The sequence below is a fragment of the Lolium perenne genome, chromosome 2, assembly GCF_019359855.2.
Source record: "Lolium perenne isolate Kyuss_39 chromosome 2, Kyuss_2.0, whole genome shotgun sequence".
NCBI classification, from domain to species: domain Eukaryota; kingdom Viridiplantae; phylum Streptophyta; class Magnoliopsida; order Poales; family Poaceae; genus Lolium; species Lolium perenne.
The window spans coordinates 116916427-116941204 of record NC_067245.2 but is presented as its reverse complement, the minus strand read 5'-3'; the positions used below and the strand labels follow the sequence as shown (position 1 = coordinate 116941204).

General features: G+C 43.8%; 1 protein-coding gene across 4 annotated transcripts; it reads left to right on the top strand.

Moving 5' to 3' along the window:
- The first annotated feature begins 379 nt into the window (after positions 1-379).
- LOC127333571 (uncharacterized) lies at positions 380-24002 on the top strand. 4 transcript variants are annotated; one of them, XM_051359952.2, is made up of 18 exons: positions 380-536; positions 1476-1670; positions 1909-1975; positions 3288-3471; positions 4401-4453; positions 17503-17591; positions 19206-19430; positions 19989-20053; positions 21216-21276; positions 21351-21468; positions 21539-21620; positions 21708-21780; positions 21862-21923; positions 22015-22110; positions 22550-22704; positions 23243-23339; positions 23421-23498; positions 23585-24002. In XM_051359952.2, exons 1-18 carry the CDS (start codon positions 530-532, stop codon positions 23690-23692), a joined length of 1815 nt encoding a protein of 604 aa, XP_051215912.1. In that variant the 5' UTR covers positions 380-529; the 3' UTR covers positions 23693-24002. The 4 variants fall into 4 exon arrangements, with proteins under 4 accessions (XP_051215912.1, XP_051215911.1, XP_051215914.1 ...); XM_051359951.2 differs by having other exon boundaries at positions 1476-1697; XM_051359954.2 differs by lacking the exon at positions 1476-1670.
- Positions 24003-24778: the final 776 nt, after the last annotated feature.

The window sequence follows — 24778 nt, the reverse complement described above, 5'->3', positions numbered from 1 at the left end:
TTCTGGCGATGGTTCCTACCTTTGTGCGCTGGTCCGTTGAGACCTGGGCACGGCTACTTTCCGTATGTCTACTACAATATGATCTACTACGAAAAGCTTTGTTTGACTCTAATGATGGAAGGGCGAGGACGGCGACACGACTTCGGCCCACTTTAATACTTATAGTCATCGCTAGTCGTCTAGACCCGTTTATTATTTTTGTTTAGGTCATTGTACTTCATTTGATGATTATTAATAGACCAGGGACCATTTGGCCAAAAAGGTTTGAGGAAGAAATGGAAAAGGAAAAAAAAATAGGTGAATGCCCTGTTTGGAATATTTGCATTCTTCTTGTCGGTCTTGCCCATAATCGCTGGAGGAGACAAACCAAGATCCAAAATAAGGCTGGACCTTTGAGATGTTCGATTAGATCCACACAAGTATCCACCAACACAACTCCCTGCCATCCTCTCCTCGTGCTGGCCGCCCACGCATAGGCACAGAAAGGCCGCCCCCTCCCGCACGGGCACGGTTCCTCCTCCTCGCATCCATGGCCGGTCAGTGATTCGCCTCCTCCTCCTCCTCCTCCTCCTCCTCCTCCCCCTCTTTCTTCCACTCCCACCTACTCTGGTTGATCTGCCCAATCGAATTGAGCCGTGTTCCGCAATCAAATCCGTAGTCGCAGTGCCCGCCGTAAACCTCAACCTGATTGTCAAGGTAGAAGAAGAGTAAAGCTCTGGAAGCGCGGGCAGAATCCATAGCTATAGAAATGATTTCCGTTTCTTGTCCCGTGGGTTCGGCGAATTTGTTGGCATTCATAGTAGAGGCACTACTTATCTTTTTCCTGCCGGCTGGTCGTTGGGACCAACGGGATGGGCGAAAAATCCTAGTTACTTCAATGCATTGCGTAGGGGAGAATATACGAGTGAGACTATGGGTATGGCCAAGTTTCCTTGCCTACAATACTAACGTTCAGAATCGTATTCTTTGATAATGGAAGTTATAGCTGACGAAACTTTTAAACTGATTCAACTATTGCTTATCTTCCACAGAGAACAAGAAACTTTTAAACTGATTCAAGTTCCCTGTGAATGCAGTTCCACCTCTAGTTTTGAATTGAATATTTGCTTTTAGAAAGATATATAGTTTGATTTTTTCCTTAATATATATAACTATTCTTTCACTCTAACCTTATTCCTAGATATAAATATTCTATTTTTCAAAGGAGACTGTTTCACATCCTTAGCCCTTATAAGTTTTAACCCTTCTTTTATTAGTTCCTAAGTAGGTTCTGGAGAAATGGATGGGGGTATGGAGGGTCATTTGGCACATGCATATATTGCTGTGTCATATTTTTGAGAAAGGAGAGAATGCAAATGGTTCTGATTTACATTTGGTGGAAGAAAACTATGTTATAAATTGACCCAAATAAGTAATTATCTTGTGCACTGTGCCCTATGTAGAAGAAGATCTGATAGATTTGGACATTTGTGCAGCATTATCAGCGAAGACCATACAAAATGCATTCTTGGCAAAAGATGGTCCACGGACTAGGCACAATACAAGATATACCTGTGACTTTTGTGCCCTCAATACCCGCAGCATGCATCCCGTCCAGGGATGTAGATTAACATTGGCTGATACTTCAGCCAAGTGGTTAAATACCATATCAACAGCATGGATTAGCTTCGGTAAACAAGCGAATTTTAGCTGCAATGGTGTGTTCTAGGCTCTCAATAATAGTTAATAGTGTTATGTTAGGTTTTTCTTTTCACTCACTCATTATGGTGTTTCTCTCAGATATTGGCTCATTGCCCAATTTTTTTTTATGTCACATCATAGCTTGATTACCGATTTCAGATAGTTAGCGCTGTGTTGTGTATGTGCATGTGGAATTGTGAAAAGAGGCTTACGTAACTTCCATTGCAGCTACTCAAGGTACCAGTGCTGTCGCATCCACAGAGAAAGTTGATTTTCTTAAGCTCCAAAATGGCAGGTATAACAAGGTTTATACTTTCTATGATGCTCTCCTTGGCATTGCATGCTCTTAATTATTAGAGACTATAAACTATCCTTTTGATGTATGCATGGCAAGAAAACATATAAACTATGTTATTAATAACCAATACCATTCAAGATTTTGAGTCCCTTATATCCTTAATAGATATCAAACTTAGTTGCTTTGCTAGTTAACAGAAATATCTGACAAAGTATTGTTGTTCTCGATATTTGCATGTTCACTTTCCTGTGTTTCAGCCATTTATTTTGTAAAATCAAGGGCTGTCGGTAGTGTTTCTATTAGCTCGCCTTTGTGCATTAAGCAACTTTCCACATTTTTTTCTTAAAGAAGTACTACAAACACACTAGCCCAGCAAAGATCCGAATACCCAGTGGAAATTAGCTAAATTTACATAGATGTTGCAATAGTATATAGTTTCAACTACCTGATATATCATATTAGTAGCAGATGTGTGAAATGTGAAATAAGATGTCGCTATGATCATGAAAAGTTCAATGTTTGCAAGACCTAGATTACTCATTGATATCTTCGTCAGTTGCCAAATGTAAAAGGAGAGACTTTATTTTATGGAGAGGTGGCGTGCACGAAATCTCAGAATAAAACACGCAACCCAAAAAATGTGGGAACAGGGTGCAAGTGTCTGCGTGTTCAACTGTTTAAAGCCATTCATAACCATACACTAGTCACTTGTGCATAGAAATTTCCTGCTTAATCAGCAGGTCAACTTGTCACCATCAGTTAAGACAGGAGAGTATACCAGATTGCCAACTTGTGTGGTACACACGTTTTAGCATGTCATCCTTAGTTGTGGGTCTCTTCATTGGCAATCACCGTGTCACTAATAATAATACTCCCATTCGACACCCTAAATTCTTACTGCTCTGTCAAATGGCTGCATATGTCTTCCACCTTCCCATAAATCTATTGCCGTCAAGTATTTCTTAGATATAGTACCTTCAGAATATCATGTATCAAAGGTTAACAAACCATGTTTGGTAAACTCTTTTGATTATTTTATGGCTTGCGGTGATTTCTTTGGGACTGGGCTGATGTGATTCTTGTAAATGAATATTGTACTTGTATATCGCAAAATATGTCAGACCAAGTCGAGCCCCCTTTGAAAATAGCTTTATAGGGATCAAATTCGTTGAAACTAGTGAATTATTCGCATTTGTTAAGAAAGCTAGAGACATTTGATGGTCAGTTTCTTGATGTTCTGAATGTACGTAACATATGTGGTGCCTTTAAAAAAATCAACTTCTTTTATACAGACTATTTTGTTTTGCAGTGATATTCGTGGTGTTGCTATTGCTGGGGTGGAAGGTGAGCCTGTCAATATCACCGAGCCTGTCACAGAAGCTATAGCTGCTGCATTTGCTGCATGGTTATTAAACAAGAAGAAATCAGATGGATTGAGACGTTTAAGAATCTCTGTTGGGCATGATTCACGGATTTCTGCACATAAATTGCAGGTAACTCCTGATTTCTGTTCAGTTTAATAAATACGGCCCTCAAGATCTTGTCTACATTTTGTTAAAGTTATTAGTTGAAGTTATGTGTCTTTATGCAAGCCGCTATTGGACCAAAATCGTTTTCCAACTAGTTACGGTTTAGAACTTTCCTGTCATTTGAAGAGTTAGCCGACAAACTAAGGTAATTTCTGTGAAATAGGATAAATTGACCAATTTTCACGTGGCGGCACCAATATGCTGTTATTGGGTTAGAGGTGGAATTCTCATCATGTTTGAGCTGCATGAATTGGGAATGCAGCCCCACACACACACTCTCTCTAAAAAATAATAATATTCAGGCAGGAAAAGAAGGTTGTGGAAGGTTCTACTGTAGTTGTTTGGCAGACGGTATTTAGATTTGGTATCCAAGTAGAGCCCCATTTGTAGACGTGCATGCTTAAATATATGCATCTTTAGTTGTAAAGTAGGTTGCTCACATTTCCTTAACAGCTTAAGGTTCTGGGAAAACTATTTGGTACATGAAACTATATGATATCAGAGCCAACAGGTCCAGAGTTCGAGACATGTCCGGCACAATTTTAAGAAAGAAAATCATGTGCAACACAGATGTAAGTCTATGCCATAGGTCTGATGGAGCCTGGACATTGGAGGAAGTGCGGGCAGTGTTAAAGTGTGATTAGATTGCAACTACCTTTCCTCAACAGCTTAAGCTTTTTTTAAATTTTTTTGTTTGCTAATGAAACGCGGTAAATATGCAGCATGTCAATCGGGGCAGGTCTGCCTTCTCTGCATGCAGAATTTTGAACAATGCAATTTATGATGGTCATGCTGGTTGCTGCTGTTTTGATACCCAGCCCCTATGAAGTTCATATAAGTATCATTCGTGGTACTTATTTGACTATTGACTATTAAATAGTTCTTGTTTTCAGAATGCAGTTACTCATGGAATTACTGCTGCAGGACATGATGTTCTACAGTTTGGGTGAGTTCAAAATTCTGTTTTGCTTACATTCAAGTATACAAGATGTTCTGTGTTGTATAATTACCTCCGTTCCAAAATAAGTGCCGCATTTTAATGTGTAGATACATCCGTATCTAGATAAAGCTGCGACCCTCTAAAAAAAAGATAAAGCTGCGACACTTATGGAATGGAGGGAATAGATCATAGCAGGGACCAAAAAGAATCTGAAATTTTCTTGTCATGTGAGATCGTTTTGTATTTAAATCTGCATGCATCCTTATCTTTTCAAGGGCATGCATCTATTCTTGGGAAGCTAGAACACTTGGTTTTAACTGTGCCAAGGGGTTTGAGCTCATTATAAATAGCTTTCCTATCTGCTTTGACATGCCAACAAACACACGTCAAATAGTGAAGACATAATTGCTTTTTACCACTAAATAAATCCTGTCCCGGCATATGCCATTGAATAACTCCTTATTTATTTGATGCTATCCATTTTCAAATTGTGTCCATTGTTTGCTATTAATGTCAACTTGCTGTCTGGGGTGATTAAGAGCATCTCCACTCGTTTGCCCTCCCCACGCCGAAATCCGGGGAAATTTTCGTCCGGATTGGACGTAAATTTGGTGTGGGGAGGAGTAGTTTCCCAGCCGCGATCTCAGGTGAAGACGGCGATCTAAATTTGAAAAACGGAAACTTGACAAACTACGGCATAAGACGGTCGAATTTAGACTAAATTTAATGATATTTACTATATAGAGGGCGAAGTTCATACATAGAGGCCGAATTCGACTATATTTCGAATTCAGCTAGGGGAATACAACTGTAAATTTTAAAACACGGCGCTCTACATGCCGAAATGGCGGTAGAACACCGTGTAGTCGCCATCGCCGCCATCGTCGTCGAGGCGTCGTCGTCGAAGCGTGGCGGCGCCGAAGCCGCCTGGCTGCTGCCTTGGCCGGCGTCTCCCCACCGGCCGCTGGTGCGAGGCGGGGACGGCGATGGCTTGTACAGCTCGTCGTCGGAGACTTCGAGGTCGACGACGGGGACGACGGCGCCGGATGGAGGAGTCGCAGGGCGCCGGAAGCGAGCGCAGTCCTGGAGGTGCCTCGCCTGCCCCCCCGCTTCCTCCTTCGCCCCCGGCGCCCCCGACCAGGCGCAGGCCTGGTCGAGCGGCATGGCGTTGTCGGCGGGTACGAGGTCCTGGAGGGACCTCGCGATGACGGCTTCGAGGATGGCGGCGTCCTCGGGGGTTTCTTCCTCCTCGACCTTCACCTTCGCCGGTTTGCGCTTCCGCTCGCCGGAGGTATCGTGGTCGCGCTTGGGGCGGCGCCGTCCTTGTGCCGTCGATGGTTCGCGGATGACGATGCCGCCGCCGCCGCGCGTGCGGTGGCTCGGCGGGGAAGCCGGCTCCTTTTTCACCGGCGCCAAGGATGGTGCCGACCTGGAGATCGACCTCGCCGCCGAACCGGACGACGAGGAACTGGCAGCCATACGCCGTGGCTGCCAACTGTTCGATGCCCTCGATAGAGGGGGCATCGTGAGCCTCGGCGAGTTGCCGCCCTCGATGTGCTCGAGGACGTTGTGGAGCGTCCTATCCGGCGCGCTCCACCAACGCCGGCGACCCGCGGCGTTGTTGCGCGGAGGCGGAGGTGGCGGGCCGTCGTAGGACGCCAGTTCGCGCTGCCACCGCCGGAGAAAGAACGAATTCCACCGAGTGTAGTTCTCGGGGTGGTGGCGCGGGTCGGCGCGTTCTTCCTCCGTCATCCCCATCCGCGCCTCCTCGATGGCGACGTCGAGGGCGTGGCCCTGGGGCGGCGGCGGGATTGGCACGCCACCAGCGCTTAGCCGCCACCCGCCGCCGGGGGTGACATGGTATCAACTTGTCAATGCCTATGGATTGTAGGCTAGGGTTTAGTTGGAAGTAGAGGGTAAGTAGATCTCGAAGGTTTCAGCCGGAAAATACTCGACGAATATGAAAACTAAGGTTTGCAGACAATGATTCGATTGATTCTTCGTCCCTCGACTCCCCCTTTATATAGGAGGTGGAGCCGAGGGATTCGTGCTATACAAGTTTACAGAGTCCGGGACGGTTTCTAACTCATCCCGCCAGATTACAAACAACACTTCCTATTACAACTCTATCTTTCCTTAGTAAATCTTGGACTTCCGAATCTTCTTATTCTTCGGGTATTGGGCCTCCAGTAAACCCCGGGTACCATCTTCGGCAGGCCCATTTGGGATGCCTATGTCAGTAGCCCCCGAGATTTTGCTTGAATCGTAGAATCAGGGAAAATCTCCACTGTTTATTTTTATTCGGAAGCTTTAACTTTTTTATACTTCTTCACATAAAATTCTATATTGTACAGGGATAATGGTAGTTGGGGCTAGTTCATCTGACGGATCAGGTACTAGTTAACTGCTCTAGTGGCAATCCGCAAAAACCTACTTCAAAATCACGTCCCTGGACATGATCTCGGATATCGGTGTAAACTTCGACGAGTGCCGCTTAAGGTCTTACCATTCTGTCGAGTCCCGATCGAATTTATCGGGTACCTAACGCGTCCGTTAGGATTTTTCTTCGTATCTGTTGATACGGATAAAAGTAGCGTAGCGATCTTTGGCGATGCCACGCCCAGCAGAACGGATCTGGGGTCTTACCTTCGCAAATTTGCGGCATTCGAGAAATTGATCGCAACTTCGGCGTTACGAGAATATATTGTCGAGTGCTTTTAAATTTGTTGGAATGGCACATTTTATCGAGTCAAATATAACTTATCTTGCTCTCCGATGGGAGTATATGTAGAGTTAATTATAACTCGAAATATACTCTCTTGCTTTTCTATTTTTCCTTTGTTAATTTCATCGGGCACGCGAACAGCGTTCCCGATGGGAGTAGCCCCCGAGGCTACAACCAAGAACTTGTGCTTGGTTGTAGGCTCAACATTTTAGTCCACCTTGTCGCTATATTGTCATTATTTCCCAATATGATCTTTTTCTTTTTCTCTCTTTTTTATCTCTCGGGTGCGCGAACAGCGCTCCCGATGGGAGTAGCCCCCGAGGCTACAGCCAAGGACTTGTGCTTGGTTGTAGGCTCCCGGAATTTCTATATTTGTCATACTCGAAAATTTACTTTTTTCCGAAGTAGCCCCCGAGCATTTGGGCAAAAACTTGTATTTGATCAAAGGCTCCCGAAGTATTGAATAATTCTTCCTGTCGACATGCTTCCCTTAACCAAATTTACTTCATCCCTCTCGAATAGTCGTGATCTTTCTGCCCTGTGGGTCCATTGCTTTCACCACGTTAACACGTCGTGCAAGTGGGGGACACACGTCCTCCGCTTTTAAGGCGCACGTACGGTAACGCCTATCTCGGTAAAAATACCTTTTTACCCTTGTATCTAGAAGATCTATTCTCACCATACGATTTCTTCATCCAACGGCACCTTGCTTCACCCGATTCTTATATAAACCTTTCTTCAACCTCCGTTCATCCTCGCTTGCGCTCGCTCACTGTTCCTCTTCGCAAAACTTCTCCTGCGCCCAATCTCTCTCTCGATTTTCCTGATCACACACATTGCTCTGTCATTGCCATTGATGCCACCGCGCGCGCGTCTGACTCGCCACAGCACTCCGGAATCCAAGATGGCCGCCGAAGATCTTGAGTGGGAGAGATCCAAAATCTCCAACCAAGACACCAATATGCTGAAGAGGCTTGGCCTCATGAAGAAGGAGGACGCCATCCGCTTTCCTAGCGAAGAAAGCTACCCCAAGCCTCCAATGGAGTATCGGGTTAGTTTTGTTGATCATCTCATCCGCGGCCTCTCGACCCCAATCCACGATTTCCTCCGCGGTCTTCTTTTTGTTTACGGGATTCAACTGCACCAGTTGACCCCCAATTCCATCCTTCACATTTCCATCTTCATCACTCTTTGCGAATGTTTCCTCGGAATCCCTCCCAATTGGGCTCTGTGGAAACGTATTTTCTGCCTCCGCCGCAATGGCTCCCACAACGTCACTTATAACATAGGTGGCGTTGTTATCTGTGTTAAATGCGACGTCGACTATTTCGACGTCAAATTTCCCGATTCTGTCCAAGGATGGCGCAAAAAGTGGCTCTATATTCACGAAGAAAGCGCCAACTACGTTGAGCACAACATCGTTCCTTTTGACGGAAGTGCCGTAATCCAGCGCCGCCGCTCCCGGGATGCCGAAGCTTCCGAGGAAGAGAAAAAGGCGACAGAGGCACTCATGTCCCGTATTCGCCAACTTCAAAACACTCGAGGCCAAGAACCTGCGGTGTTCAAATCACGACCTACTTCCTTAGGATTAGAGTGCGGCCCCTTCGGGCTCGCAAAAATCCCCTTTGGACGTATTGTGGTAAAAATGACGCCAATGTAATCCCCGGTGATCTGTCTACCAAGGACTTGGAGAAGTTGATTCGAAGACTTTCGTCTGGTAAAGACCCAATTCCTTCCTCTTGCCGCGTGGAACCGTACAGCGCCGCCAATCCACTCCCCGAGGTATTTTATCTTGCCGAGTTTTTACCTCATTTTGCACTTTCTCTCGCACCTCATTATATTGTCATCTCTTTTAATTTTCCTTCGGTCACTAATTTTTACAGAACCATCCTTCCATGATTTCCCTTCCTCCTCTTAGGAGGGTGGAGAAGTCGAAGAACAGCCATCGTTAGAAGATACTCAAGCTTCCTCCATTCGTGAAAGTGAAGTCGCGGGTTCTCACAAATCTGCGGCTTCTCATGAAAAAGAAGTTGAGTGCGAAGCCGTTGAATCGACGCAATCCCTTCCTCTGCTTGTTTCTCCCAAGAACAAAAGGAAGAGGACCGATGTTGAAGATTCTGGCACCTCTAAGGCTGAAGAAGTTGTTCCTTCTCATCCGAAGGCAACTTACGATCTTTATCTTTGAATCCCTCATCACTCGTAAGTCGTCTTTATTTCTCTCTATTTTTGTACTCGAAATATTTAGCTTGTCTTGCTTTTTATGTCGCCGATTTTTTGATTATTAGCGATGACGAGGAAGAAGTTCCAACCATCGACGTGGCTCCTCGGACAAGCACGTCACGTCTTGTAGTTGCCTCGGACACGCTAGTTGAAGGAGAAGAAACCTCGCCTCCTCAACAAAACGTCGTCACCACTACTCCACCATCAAGCCCCCTTGCTCCTTCGCCAAAAAGGACAAGGGTTGAAAAGATTATTGAACCCGCCCTCAATTTGGGCGGTTAAATGACTCTGCTCCTAGATGATGTAAGCTTGTCGACATCTATATTTTCCTTATTTTGTTTTTTTTTACACCTTTTCTCTTTTTCATGCCGATTTTTTTCTTTCTGTGTTCACGTTGAACAGCCTATGATCAAGGATCTTCTCCGCATCGGTTCCCAATTTGTTGGGTACCGTGAATATGCTAATAGAGCCGAAGGTAACGACTTTTGTACTTCTTGTTTTTCCTTGATGTTTTACTCTTGGTGCTTGTCGCGATTTTTGATCTTTCTCCTCTCTTTTTTCATATCTCGACAGAGAAACTTGCAGAGGCTAACGAACGCGCCGACGCACTTTCTCGAAAACTTGAGCAAAGTGAGGCGGCTCGCAAGAAAGCGGACCTCGCCGCTAGCAAAGCCAAGACCGAAGTCGATGAAGCCAAGGCGAAAGCTGCCGGTGTCGAGGAACTGAGAAAAAGCTTAAGGATGCTACAACGCTTTAGATGAGCACAAAGCTGCGCAAGCTTCTCGTGAAGAAGGAATCCTCAAGCGCTCGAAGACTCGGAGTCGCCGTACTTTCGGTAATTTTACTGCTCCCTTCTATTTTTAGGAAAATCTTTGTTTCTTGTCTTTTCACTAATACTTTGTTTCCTTGACAGTCCAAACAAACCAGGACTTTGACCTGACGAATCCTGTCGATGATCCGGTCCTTGACGCACTCTCCTATCTGGAGCTTCATGGGTCCGAGATTCGGGAAGGTGTATCGAATGCTAATGCAGTATTGTCGGCATTGTTCCCCTACTTCTTCCCGAAGAAGGAGGAGCCTGCGACTTTCCTCAACCTTGCCAAGATGTTCAATACACCGGAAGACCTTGGACTGAAGATGCGCCAAGAGAATATGAAGGTTGCCGTTGAAAACACTGTCGCCTTGGTTCTTGACGATCGACAGACTATCGACTGGATGAAAGTTGGCGACACCGAGCAAATAGAACAATCAAGGTGGAAGTCGCTGATCAAGGCAGCCAAGCCCAACACGAAGAAGATCTTGGCCTATCTCGGGATTAAGCCAGCGTCAACTCCTAGCTCGTCAAGGCCGGAGGTCTAGTTGCATGCCTCTGTTTTTCTTTGTTTCTTTTGCTTTTGTCGCCAAAGTAATCGTTTAGCGACACGTATTTCCTTAGCTCCACTGTAATGCCCTTGTAATTATTCCAAGAAATTAATGAAAAATCCTATCTTTGCTTGTCGTTTGATTTTATCCTGTTTATATTTCAGTTGATATTTGATAACTACACTCCCAACTTCCGCTCCTTCCAATGTGTCGCCTTCTTCTTCTTACGCGAGGAGAACTTTTGCTGATACTACACCTGTCGACGATACCTTGTCGCAAGAACTGGACGAACTTCGACAATGAACCGTGATGCAAAGAAACAAACACTTGTGATGATGGAACAATCTCGCAAGTCATACGAAGCCGAAAAAGTTGCTCTCCGACAAGCTCGCGAGGCCGTGGCTGCCAAGGAGTTTGCTGCTTCCGAGGCTGAAAAGGCGACTACTCGAGAAAATTTCATGCTCGAATTAATGAATGAAGCCAGTGCAGATATGTCGGGTATGCCTGTTTCATCCTCTGATATCTTTCATCTTCATGCTATTGTCTCTTAAAGGTTTCCACTTCTTTATTCTGATAGGTGCCTTTACTGATGCTGCTGCCGAGGAAGAGAGAGTAAGTGCTAGGACAAACTTCCTTGTTAATCTTTCCCTGGATCATGGTTCTTTGTTTTGGGCTACCCCGGAGAGGACCCGCCAAATTGTCAGATTTCAAGATCGCACCTCTCAAACTCGCGATTTCCTTGACTTCTGTACCAAGACCTTGTCCATGGTTTACAACTCCATGTTTCCTCGGAACGTCCAACCAAAAACTCTTCCTGAATTGATGGAAAGGTTTAAGGATGCTCGCGAGATCCATGACTTTGTCGTAGCTCAACTAGTAGCCGGCGCTGCATTTGCTCTTATCATGCTCCGGATCGCCACTCGAAACTTGACCTTACCCAGGTTGTCGAGAAGGTTCACCAAAAGGTAAAACGTCGGAGAGTTGGTGTTGACAGGATTAATACGAAGGTTACGCCCATAGCCGAAGAAATGATTGAGGACCTGCTTCGGATGGATGCCGACTTTTTTGCCGATGGCCATTATGCCGATTTTCTTGGTGCTGCTCCTGAGGAAAACAGAGTTACTCTTGATGACATATTGAATCAAGACTAGTTATTTTCTTCTTGTAGATATTTCTTCTTTGTAATCCATGACTATATTGTAAAGCAATCATTATATTTTTCTGTTTGTCTAGCCCCCGAGTGTTTCGGTGACTCTTTATTATATTTGTATATTTGCGAGGTTTTAAACCAAGGCATATATATACTTAAGGTGAATATGAGCCCCGAGCTTTTTACTGAGTACTATTTTGTATTTTTATTGACTCACGAGGTATTTGAATACCAAGGCAAGGTTTTTCTTTTGTCGATGAGCTATATTGAAATTCGTCGGAGCAAAGATTTTGGTCATGTCGATAAAGAAGAAAAGTTATATTGTCACTATCTTTATTATATTGCAGCACCGCGAGCCCGCCTCATTAAAAACCTTCTCCGGCCCCACTCGGTGCCGAAAAGGAAAAGAGTGCGTACGAAAACTCGCAGGCGTTTCGGTACATTGAAGTTTTACAAGGACTATATTTCGACTCTAGGCGTAGAACCGCCTAAGTTGCGCCACGTTCCGGGGGTTTGGCTCCTCCACCGTCTTCTTGTCCTTTATCCTATATGCTCCTCCTCCGATTACTTCCGTGACGATGTAAGGGCCAAGCCATGGTGACTCGAGTTTTTCATGACTTTTTTGCGTGAGCCGAAGAACTAGGTCGCCCACCTGAAAAGATCTTGGCCGCAAACGTCGACCGTGGTAATTCTTCAAGTCCCGTTGATATTTGGTTACCCGAGATAATACTTCATCTCGAGCTTCATCAAGTGCGTCGACGTCGTCCTCTAGCGCTCTTCTCGATGTTTCTTCATCATATTCGGCGACACGTGGAGAGTTGTGCTCTATCTCGATTGGTAGTACCGCATACGCTCCATGAACCAGAAAAACGGAGTTTCTGCGTGGTTTGTGTTTGGTGTTGTTCGGATGCTCCACAACACGCTTGGTAGTTCTTACGGCCGGGTATGTCGAGCTTTTTCCAGTGGTCCTAACAAGCGCTTCTTAATGCCATTGCGAGATGATACCATTGGCTTTCTCGACTTGCCCATTGGTTTGAGGATGTGCAACCGACGCAAAGTTCGACTTGATACCCACCTCTTCGCAATAATCTTTGAATTCATGGGATGTGAAGTTACCGCCGTTGTCCGTGACGATGCTATGGGGCACTCCAAATGCGAAGACGAGGCCTTTTACGAATTTTATCGCGGATGCTCCATCTCGGTGAATTTATCGGCTTCGCTTCTATCCATTTTGTAAACTTGTCGTGACTACTAGCATGTACTCCTTTCCTCCTGGCCAGGATTTGTGTAACTTACCCACCATATCAAGTCCCCATTGAGCAAAGGGCCAAGACAAGGGTATTGGTGCTAGCTCTGCTTCTGGAGAGTGAGGTTTTGCGGCAAACCTTTGACACGCGTCGCAAGTTCTTACTATGTCCTTGGCGTCCTCGATTGCTTTGTCAACCAAGAGAATCCTGCTCGAAAAACTTTGGGCTGCGATAGCTCGACTACTTGCGTGGTGGCCACATATTCCCTCGTGTACATCCTTCGAATTATTCTTCCTTCCTACGGTGTGACGCACCTTTGCAAGACGCCCGAAATACTTCGTTTATACAATTCTCCCTTGACCACCGTGAAAGCTTTGGAGCGTCGAATTACTCGCCTTGCCTCAAGCCGGATCGTCGGGTATTTCTTTCCTCGGGATGTATGATATGTACTGTTGCATCCACGGTATCTGTATCACCATGACCAGGTCTGATCTTCTTCTTCGTCCTCTTGCTTTTCCTTGATAGCCCCAGGGTTTCTTCTCCTTCTTTTTTGATTTTGTCGACTTAGTGGATCTCTCTGTTATTTCTTCCCAGAATACACTGCGGGATCGCAAGGCATTGCGACCCGATGTTTGCAAGAACATCGGCTTCGTCGTTGCTCAATCTGCTAATATGGTTTACTTCGCATCCATCGAACAACTTCTCGAGTTCGTTGTATACCTCCTTGTATGCCATCATGCTATCATTGTTGCATCACATTGGTTCATAACTTGCCGTGCCACCACTGTGAGTCGCCAAAGATTTTTAGTCGAGTTGCTCATGATCTTTCGCCATCTTCATTCCATGTATGAGAGCCTCGTATTGGCTTCATTGTTAGATGCGTTAGGGAACGTCATCGGAGGATGTACTTCAACTTGTCGCCTTCGGGTGATATGAGTACTACTCTCGCCGACTCCTTCGATCTTTTGGACCCGTCGAAGTTCATGGTCCAAGTTCTCGATAAATCTGGAGGTCCCGTATTTTGCAACTCCATCCACTCTGCGATGAAGTCCCAGATATTTGCGATTTTATTGCTTTTCTTTTTCATACGTGATGTCCCGAGGGAAAGTTCTATTCCCCAAAGGGAGACACGACCGTAGCTTCGGGTTGTTCAAGATATTTGATAAGGGAGCTTCATTGACCACTATGATCGGATGTGCCGAAAAATAGTGGCGCAATTTTCGTCTTTGTCGTGAATACTCCATATGCTATCTTTTGGTACTGCGGATACCTTTGTTTAGATGGTGATAGAACCTCACGACGAAGTATACCGGCCTCTGCACGCCGTGGAGTTTTCCTTCTTCTTCCCTTTCGACAACTAGCACCGTGCTCACCACTTGTGGTGTGGCTGCGATATATAGCAGGAGGGGTTCCCTTTCTTTTGGTGCCACCGAATTGGCGGTGTCGAAATTGTGCGCTTCAAATCCTCGAAAGCTCTGTCGGCTTCTTCGTTCCACCGAAATTTATCTCCTTGTTTTATCAAAGCGTAGAACGGCGGTGCCTTTTCTCCCGACCCTAGCGACGAATCTACTCAAAGCTGCGACTCGCCCCGTTAGGCTGTTGTATCTCCTTCAACTTTGTTGGCTTCCTCATTGTTACGATGCTTTGTATTTTGTCGGGATTTGCTTCAATCCCTCTTCTTGATACTAGAAAACCCAAAAGTTCTCCTATTTGGGACGCCAAAGGAACACTTCGTCGGGTTCGATTTGAGGCAGAATTTATCAAGGTTGTCGAAGGTTTCCTTGAGATCCTCGATCAGCGTTGCCCCCTTTTTTGATGTTATGACGACATCATCAATGTATACTTGCACGTTCTTCCCAATCTGTGGTCGCCAAACACTTCGCATCATCCTTTGATATGTTGCTCCCGCATTTTTTAGACCAAAGGGCATTGTTCTGTAACAAAACACGCCGTAAGGTGTAATAAATGCGGTCTTTACTTCATCTTCTTCTTTCAATCTGATCTGGTTATAACCAGAATATGCATCCAGGAAGGAAAGACGTTCACATCCAGCCGTGGAGTCGATAATTTGATCGATCCTCGGGAGGGGAAAGTGATCCTTTGGACAATGTTTATTGACACACGTAAAGTCGACGCACATGCGAAGGACCTTAGTGTTTTTCTTCGGCACTTGACAGATTTGCTACCCATGTGGCTTCGTGAATATCTCTTTGATAAAACCAGCTTCTTGTAGTCGATTAATTTCGACGACATGGCTTTGCGGTTTGGTTCCGAAAAACGTCGCAAAGGTTGTTTGATTGGTCTCGCTAGTGGATCCAAGTTTAGGTGGTGCTCGGCAAGTTCCCCTGGGTACTCCTGGCATGTCACCTGGACACCATGCGAAGATTTTCCAGTGCTCACGGAGGAACTCGACGAGCGCGCTTTCCTATGCGATATCCATGTCGTTTGCGATAGATGTCGTCTTTTTTGGGTCTGTCGGGTGAATCTGCACCTCTTTTGAATTTTTCTCGGTACTGAAAGTTGATTCTTTGTTTGGCCTTCCAACGTCTGGCAGTACGTCGTAATCAGTCATGCTTTTTGACGCCAAGTACTCAGCTTGCATCCCGAAGGTTTCTGACAACCGGTGGAAATTCTTGTCGCACTTATCGGCTAAGGCAAAGCTTCCTTTAACTGTGATTGGTCCCTTTGGTCCAGGTAACCTCCACAACAAGTATGTATAGTGTGGCACTGCCATAAATCTAGCATATGCTCGATCCATTGTGTTGCTTGCGGTTGACGATGTCGAAGATCTTGAGCGTGCCATCGAGATCAGCTCCTTACGCCTCTAGTTCCCACAGACGGCGCCAATTGACAAGGTATCAACTTGTCAATGCCTATGGATTGTAGGCTAGGGTTTAGTTGGAAGTAGAGGGTAAGTAGATCTCGAAGGTTTCAGCCGGAAAATACTCGACGAATATGAAAACTAAGGTTTGCAGACAATGATTCGATTGATTCTTCGTCCCTCGACTCCCCCTTTATATAGGAGGTGGAGCCGAGGGATTCGTGCTATACAAGTTTACAGAGTCCGGGACGGTTTCTAACTCATCCCGCCAGATTACAAACAACACTTCCTATTACAACTCTATCTTTCCTTAGTAAATCTTGGACTTCCGAATCTTCTTATTCTTCGGGTATTGGGCCTCCAGTAAACCCCGGGTACCATCTTCGGCAGGCCCATTTGGGATGCCTATGTCAGGGGGGCCTCGTGTCCGGCGGGCAGGGGTACCCCGCCTGGTGGAGGAGGTGCCCCTCCCACGTGTGGAGAGATCGGCGGGGGAACCCGTTGTTGGATGCGCCGTCGTCGTCGTAGAACGCCATCGCTGGAGGTGGAGGTGGAGGGTGAGATGGAGGAAGAGTGGAGCAGGGGCGTCGCGGCGAGCGGAGTGGCTTTAAATAGGCGCGGCGGGCGCCAGCGATTAATGCCGCGTGGAAGACGATGCGTGCGCGGAAGACGATGCGACGTCATTAACTCGCCGCGTGGAAGCTACGCGGCCGGCGAATGCTGACCGGCGGCAGGCTTTTACAGCGCGCGGAAGACGATGCGATGAGGACGACGATCGGTGTCTCTCGCCGACAAGTTGGGGCCACCAGACGCGCGGGAAGTTTCCTCGCCCTTTCGCGCGCTTTTGTTTCATCCGGAGTCCCCGACAGCTCCCCGGGGGGCCGGGGATGGCGTGGGATCGCCGGATGAATTTAGGCCCAAATCCGGACGAAATCGAGGAACCGGGGGCGCGACTGGGCCGAATTTCGCCGTCCGGATGGAAAAAACGTCGTTCGGGGGCCTCGTCGGGGAGACGAGTGGAGATGCTCTAAGTTGAAAGAACATCCATTTTACCCCTGTGTGAAGTGGTGCATCAAGAATATGCCATCCACTGGGTGTCTTCCATTGCATGTTTGCTATGTATGCAGATTCTACTATCCATTTTGCATTCATCTACTCTTCATATATTCAGGTCTATGCTACTATGTCTGCCAAAGAGTAAACATGAAAATTATGGTAGGAGTATATAATTGTCTCTGAGTCGCATTATGCGAAAGAAATGAACAAATACGATTCATGGGGCATATGTGCCTTGTAAATTGCACTAGACATACCTTTTCCAGAGACAAGCACGAAAGAAACCCATATATGGCAAGTTGGCATGATCCCAGTTGAAGCAGTGGATGACCGTAGCAAAATGGATACACTCAGACTTAAGAATAGCCCTCGGCCTCGGACAACAAGTTGACTGTGATGGAAAATATTTGAAAATATGTTAAGTAGATAAGCATTATCCTTCTCAGTATTCAGTTCTGATGATGTATTTTATAGATTGGCTTCAACACCAGCAATGTTCAACAGTACACTTACCGAAGATGAGATGAATCATTGCCCAGCTGATGGAGGCATAATGATAACAGGTACTATTCCCAATGTGATATGCTTCATTATAAACAAGCATTCCTGTATATCAATATGCAATGCCTCTACCAACTGCCAAATATGTGTACAGTTACCTACAGACATTGTTTGACTATCTGTATTGCTATTTATTTATTTAAAATTTCCCCATGTCAACCCATGTCCTTAAAAATACCTATTTACCTAAGGTATATGCTCCCCCCGTGCCAAAATAGAAAGCATATTTTGACTCTCTATAGTGTAAATTACTCGCACGGAATGTTACAAAATCACAATCATACGGAAGTGCCATGAAATGAATCTAATGGTGTCTTTATTGTGTTTATTGGTCAAAGCATCGATTTGTAGAGTGAAAATTACGACTTATATTTTTGAAAGGACGTTATATTTACTTTACCTCGAAGAATCAGTATCACAATCCGCCTAGGAACAGGGAGGTTTGTCTTACTGAGAGGGAGTAGTCTATCCAATACATTAAGAAAGCAATATGGGGTTGAATCAGTTAGGATCCTAGTAGGAAGAACTGAGCAGTGTTTAACGGAGCAGTGTTTTCTCGACTCTTGTGCAGTCACAGTTTCTAAAGATCATATTTTATCTGTCCCCTTAACAATACTAACAATGTAAACACACCATGACTTCCCTTGGGATCTGACACGCACAACTTATTTGAGAACATCTCTTTCTCTTGCTCCTTCTTTCTCTCCCTACATGGAACTACTCTACTCTGAAATGGATATCCTGCCTAAGTACGGAGTTGAACTTTACTTTGAACTTGGAAGAAAGGATGATGCACCTGAGAACAAGCTGAGGGATCTGGAGACTGCTATACATGGCAGCCTCACAGCATTGGTCGGCCTATGGCTATGTTTGGTTGGAGGTGGCGAGAAGAATCACCCCACTCCTTGTTTGCACCATGATCTTATGATCCCGCCAGCCTCTTGAATCCCACACAAGTGGGTCGGCCAGCGTAGGGTTTAGATCTGGTGACTCTCATTTGCATCTCATGATTGCTTCTGATCGGAACTAGGTTGGTCATGGTGGAGTCAATCAGCCATACGAAATCTTGTGTCTTGTACTGCCTAATGCTGAGAGGCGGGTCGGTTGTCCTTCCATATTGGCTTTAGCTATTCCCTGATTAAGCCAGGTTCTTGAGCACAAGTGGCCAGCCTTGAAATTAGCCTGGCACCTTGATGAAAGTTGATGAACCTCTCTATCTTGCCTCTTCTATGTACTTCCCTTTTCCATTATATGTTAATCTTCACTTACATCCACAACACTAGAGTTGAAATTGGCGAAAAGAATGTAAATTACATGGTTGAGCATATCATATCTTGCTTTGATTAAAAGTGTGAAATGTCGTGTGTCGACAACAGTATGGTAGTACCACGGCATGTGGTGATTTGTGTAGAATCACAGAAAATTGTGTGTGATTTATCTTTTTCTTCAGTGGAACCTATATGTTCTGATTGTATATCAAATGTGCATGTGTGCTCATTCTGACAGCAATATTGTGCAACTTGCGCTTGATTATATAGATCATTTCTACTTCTCATTTCTCATAGTTCTGGGAACTATATAGGCTCGCTAAATTTCTGGCTGGTTCTTCTCTACAGCGAGCCATCTACCCTACAATCGGAATGGTTTCAAGTTTTTTACGAGTGATGGTGGTCTAAATAAGGCTGATATCAAAGATATACTGGAGCGTGCTTCTAGAGTATACGAGGAATCTTCACATGGTGACAAACAAGAACAGACTGGTGTCGTGACTCAAGTGGACTACATGTCACTTTATGCTTCCGATCTTGTCCAAGCAGTTCGTAAATCTGCTGGAAACAAAGGTGTTCATCATATGATAACTTTATACCACATTTCGATTTACTGGACAATTTATTATACTAAATTGACTTTACTTTGCATATCTGATGTTATGTCTGCCATCTATTTATTTCTCATTGTTATTATTTCGTATATAAATTTGATACTCTCAATAAAAATTTATTTTGCAGATGATTTTCATGTTCCTTTTTATTTTTGTTTGGTCCTAGTTGCCTTCAGTTGTGGTATCAACTTATGAATTTATATTCTTTATTTATTATCATCCAATATAAGTTTTATTTGTTCAGTAGAAACTTATTAGATTACCTGTACAACCCATATTTGTTGGATGCAGTCTCCTTCACTCCTGGTGTCCACCATGTCGATTTCTACTATTCATATACCTTTTTACATGCTCCATAATCAACAGAAAAGTACTGGTTCATGTATTTCAAATTCTACTTGTGTTCAGATATATATGATTATTGGCTATGTGCAAGATAGATCTGATAGAACTGTAAAATGATTGATCACAAAACAATTATTAAAAATGAGCTTCTGATGCTTGCATTTTGTCCTAGAGAAACCACTGGAGGGACTACACATAGTTGTTGATGCAGGGAATGGAGCAGGTGGCTTTTTTGTGGTAATGTGTTTACTCTCGTTGCTTGGTCTGTAGCAATATGCTTTTCTAGTCTGGGTTCGTGTCTTGCACATCTGTCGTTACCTTAGGTCAAATGATCGACAAGTCTATTAAATATATTCTCAGTCTTCCACGATGTAATAAACAAATCATTATATATCCCGTCGTTACCTTAGGTCAAATGATCGACAAGTCTATTGAATATATTCTCAGTCTTCTACGATGTTATAAACAAATCATTATAGTAGGCAACTACAAATTATCTAAACATTAAATTTTGAATTTAGACTTTAAAGAAAATTAAAAACCATTTGATTTGAATTCGTGGCCTGTAGCGTAACCACTCAGTCTGTTTCCAATATAATCAGTTTTTTCCTAGGGAGAATATGAGCGCTGGTGAAATATTAGGTTGGTCCTGCAAATTATTTGAATGTGTTCTTATAACTGACTCAATCAACATAAATTTTGATTTGATGAAATTCATCTGCATATGGAGCGTGAATTTGGGTTTGGTGTTGTTCGTAGTAACAATAAACTAACTCATACCACAAACTTTACGGGAGTGTCCGGACAGTGTCCTGTAGAGGGCAATGCCACATATTAGCCTCTAGAAATTATTTTGTTTCAACTCAACTCATTCCTTGCAAATAGAGAGATGAAAACAGAAAGTCAGTCCCTAGTGAACATTTAGAATTGATAAGGATGTTTGTAAAGGCTTAAAGGCCATCATCTTTATGCTTTGCTAGTTTTTGTTTTTGTTTTTTTCAGTATAACGAAGTATGGGCTGTTTCCTTGGGAAGGACTAGGAACATACCTAAAAATAAACATGAATTGTTTATAGGGAGTCACATAATAATGATAAATATTGTACCCATTGTAGCTGATGGGATTTGTTGATGCATAGAATCACCATAATCCGTTTGACTACGGTATTGGTATATGATCTATTGCATATGCTGACTTAACCTTGGAAACATGGTTAATGTCATCTATACCACTTTTAATCTATAGCCACAATTGCACCCCTAGACTACAGTATCGCAGGTTTTCCCAATACTTGTGGTTATGCTGTGGTGCTAAAATACCGATTGAATACTTAAAATGGATGAAACAATCAAATATTATCGTTGATTTGGATCTGGAATTCTTGTGGTTCTTGAACCAGGATAAGGTACTCAAACCATTAGGAGCTGTTACCAGTGGTAGCCAATTCCTGGAGCCTGATGGTAATAGCTTAATCTTTTCTTCATTCAACTAATCTCCTTTTGTGTTTTGCTAATTTTATGATTTACATATTTAGGTTTGTTTCCCAATCATATTCCGAATCCTGAGGACAAAGCTGCAATGGAAGCCATTACACAAGCAGTGCTTAATAACAAGGCAGACTTAGGCATCATATTTGATACTGATGTCGACAGGTACAAATTTATCAATTGAGCTTTTGCGCATGTGTAATAATATTGGAGCTAAAAATCACGATGTTTGCAGGTCAGCTGCTGTTGATTCCAGTGGCCGTGAGTTAAACCGCAACCGATTGATTGCTTTGATGTCTGCCATAGTTCTTGAGGAGGTAAGATTTTCTGAAGCCACAGTTTTGCTTCATATTAGTATATTACTCTGTTGCTTGTCTCTGATGAATTCATTGATCTACTACTAGCATCCAGGAACCACTGTTGTGACTGATAGCGTGACATCAGATGGACTGACTACATTTATTGAGAAGAAGCTTGGTAGATACATATTTTTTTAACTGAAAACTTTGTAGATAGTAGTTACTTAAATGATCATCTTCTTATCTATTTATACATAAGGAGGGAAACATCATCGATTCAAGCGAGGATATAAGAATGTAATAGATGAGGCTATTCGTCTGGTCAGTTTGCTCTTTCTGCATGATTCAGACCATCTCTTTATGTTTCTTGATATCTAGCAATATTAAATGCAAATTATGGATAATGCTTTAGAATTCTACCGGCGAGGAATCACATTTGGCGATGGAAACAAGTGGTCATGGAGCACTGAAAGAGAATCACTGGCTCGATGATGGAGCATATCTTATGGTAAGGGTGCTTGTTCTGCCCCATTCGTTAAAACTTTATGAACGAAGCAATTATATGGAAACCGCGTAATGATGTTGGCATTTATGTGTAAAATGAGTGCTCTTATCATCTTCTGTATTTACCATGTCAAGATGGTTAAATTAAATCATGCATTGGTTGATCTCAAAAGATTTGGCTTTGAACTTTTATCCCATGTGATAGCTCAATCTCTTACAGCTACTGCTTCAAAAGCATAGCTATTTTTATCCTCCTATTCTGAGTACGGTTCCTCACTAGAATAATTCCAAAAGAAGACCGTGTCGTAGTTTCTGACTGTATTTCATTTGACCTGGAAAAAAACTGGAACATCATATTCTTGAGAACACTTTTAGTTGCCATCTCTCTTTAGTAGGCACACGCTTCCGTACTTATATTTTTTTCATTTTCTGTTTTTTCTCAGGTTAAACTTCTGAATAAACTTGCTGGTGCCAGAACATTGAATCCAAATATCGGCAGTAAAGTTTTGACTGATTTGGTTGACGGCCTTGAGGAGGCTTCTGTGGTAGTGGAGATAAGGTTTAAGATTGATCAGAATCATGCAGATTTGAAAGGAGGGTATGTTAACTTCTAGCTGGCATTCAGTTCCTTCTCAAGAAAATGATGCCCATCGCCTTGACTACATGCTGAAATAAAAACGCTTTCATTTCAACGGCTAGTTAAGGCTGGTAAACATGGAAGAGGCAATAACTCCATCTTCAAGCCCAAAATTCGCTTGAAATGGAACAAGAGCCAAAATATGATGCGTGTTTAATTTGCAAGACAAAATTGATAGAACTATTGATTATCGTTCAAAGTCCTCACATGCTCTGCATGCATAAGCATATGTCTCAATGGGTTAATTTTGTGAGTTCATCTGTACGATATCCACGGATACTCCGATTTTGATTTTTTTTTGTTCTAATTTATGTGAACTTTGACACTTGAAGGAGATCAATTAGTCATGTGAAAATAGGGCTACCTAGTTTTTTAGCTTACCCTGTTTAGTCCAAATGCTGTCACAACAAGGGGCGATCAAGCTATACTATGGAGATGTATTTAAGTATTTTCGGTGAAAATATGGATAAAAATTCACGGATTGAATTTCTATTTACAGATCCTTCCGTGACTATGGAGAATCAATCTTGAAACATTTGGAGAATGTGATCAGTGAAGACCCAAATCTCCACAAAGCCCCGAAGAATTACGAAGGCGTACGTCAACAATCTTTGCTTGTTCCAGAAGCTGTGTACTCATCGTGACTGATTAACATTTTATGCTGCATTACTACGCAGGTTAGAGTTTCTGGATATGGTGGTTGGTTCTTGCTGAGGCTATCCCTCCATGACCCAGTTCTTCCCCTTAACGTTGAGGTGACCCCCCTTTCCTTTTCTTTCAGTTCTCAACCCTTCGGAGTCACCATTCTATCATATGACCGGCATGTCACATGCGCATGCAGGCACAAAGTAAAGATGATGCCATTAAGCTCGGACACTCGGTGCTTGCTGCTGTGAGTGAATTTTCAGCATTGGACACAAGTGCATTGAGCAAGTTTTTGCAGCAGTGAAACGGTAGGGATATTAAATCATTGATCGAAGCGCAGCCTTTGCATGGTATCTTGCTCGCCTGTGTTGAGCTAGATTCCGATAAGCACAGCAGTATTATGCAAAGATGTGTTTCGAGATATGCAGATATATACATGACTTGGCTTCTGTTTGGTAAGGAAGTACCAAATAGGGAAAAAACAGTTCTCCATGTTTTCCAGCAGATGGCAAATCAATTGTCAAGAATCCAACATACTGACATGGCCGCATGGATGCTTTGTCCATGAATATTTTGGAAGTTGCTCATTTGCACAAGTAACATTATTTTTTGCATATTCTCAATAATCACTTGCAGAGTGTATAGATAGGGCTTGTGTTAAAACACCAATCTGGAAGGCGGAATCATTTTATAAAACTGCGACCATGCATGATTATCGATGCGCTTGTGTTAATTACGTGGTTTTGGTGGTTTTGCTGGTTGCGTTGAATGGAGTTGAACATTTCAATCTTGGCCATGAATTTAGCAATCCGGGGAGATTGGCAAGTTTGGAATGTTTACAGCATCTTGGGGTGCTAAGACAGTGACAGTAATTTTGATGCACCCAGCAGACACTGTGTCAAGTGACGTGGATACTGGATCGATCTAGCTCACAGTTGGGATGCCAATTAGAGCCACTTGTACAGTCCTATGCAACCTAGGCTCAGTCCATCACCACAAAGCGATGATAGTGGAAGGATCCATAACAAGTGGCAAGCAATCCAAGGCGAACAGGAAACACACAAAAGTCCGAGTCATCCACCTACGCACGCACCTCAAACTGCTCCAGCGGCGAGGACTGCATATAGGTACAGGAAAACCATGGGCCGATCTGATCCAAGAACCATGAGCCTTTCCGTCATGTGAATTCTCGTTTAGTTTCCCTGGTCGGCGCGTGCGCGCACCGCACTTGGCACCGGCTGACGTGGTGCGGTCGCTTTTCCCCGATTCTCTTGTGGATGGAATTGCACCTACGGCGGTCTTTCAGCATCACAACACTAGCTACAATCTAACCAATCCGACACCACATTTTTCGTGTCTTTGTTAAACAATATTAATCCTTGGGAGTTAG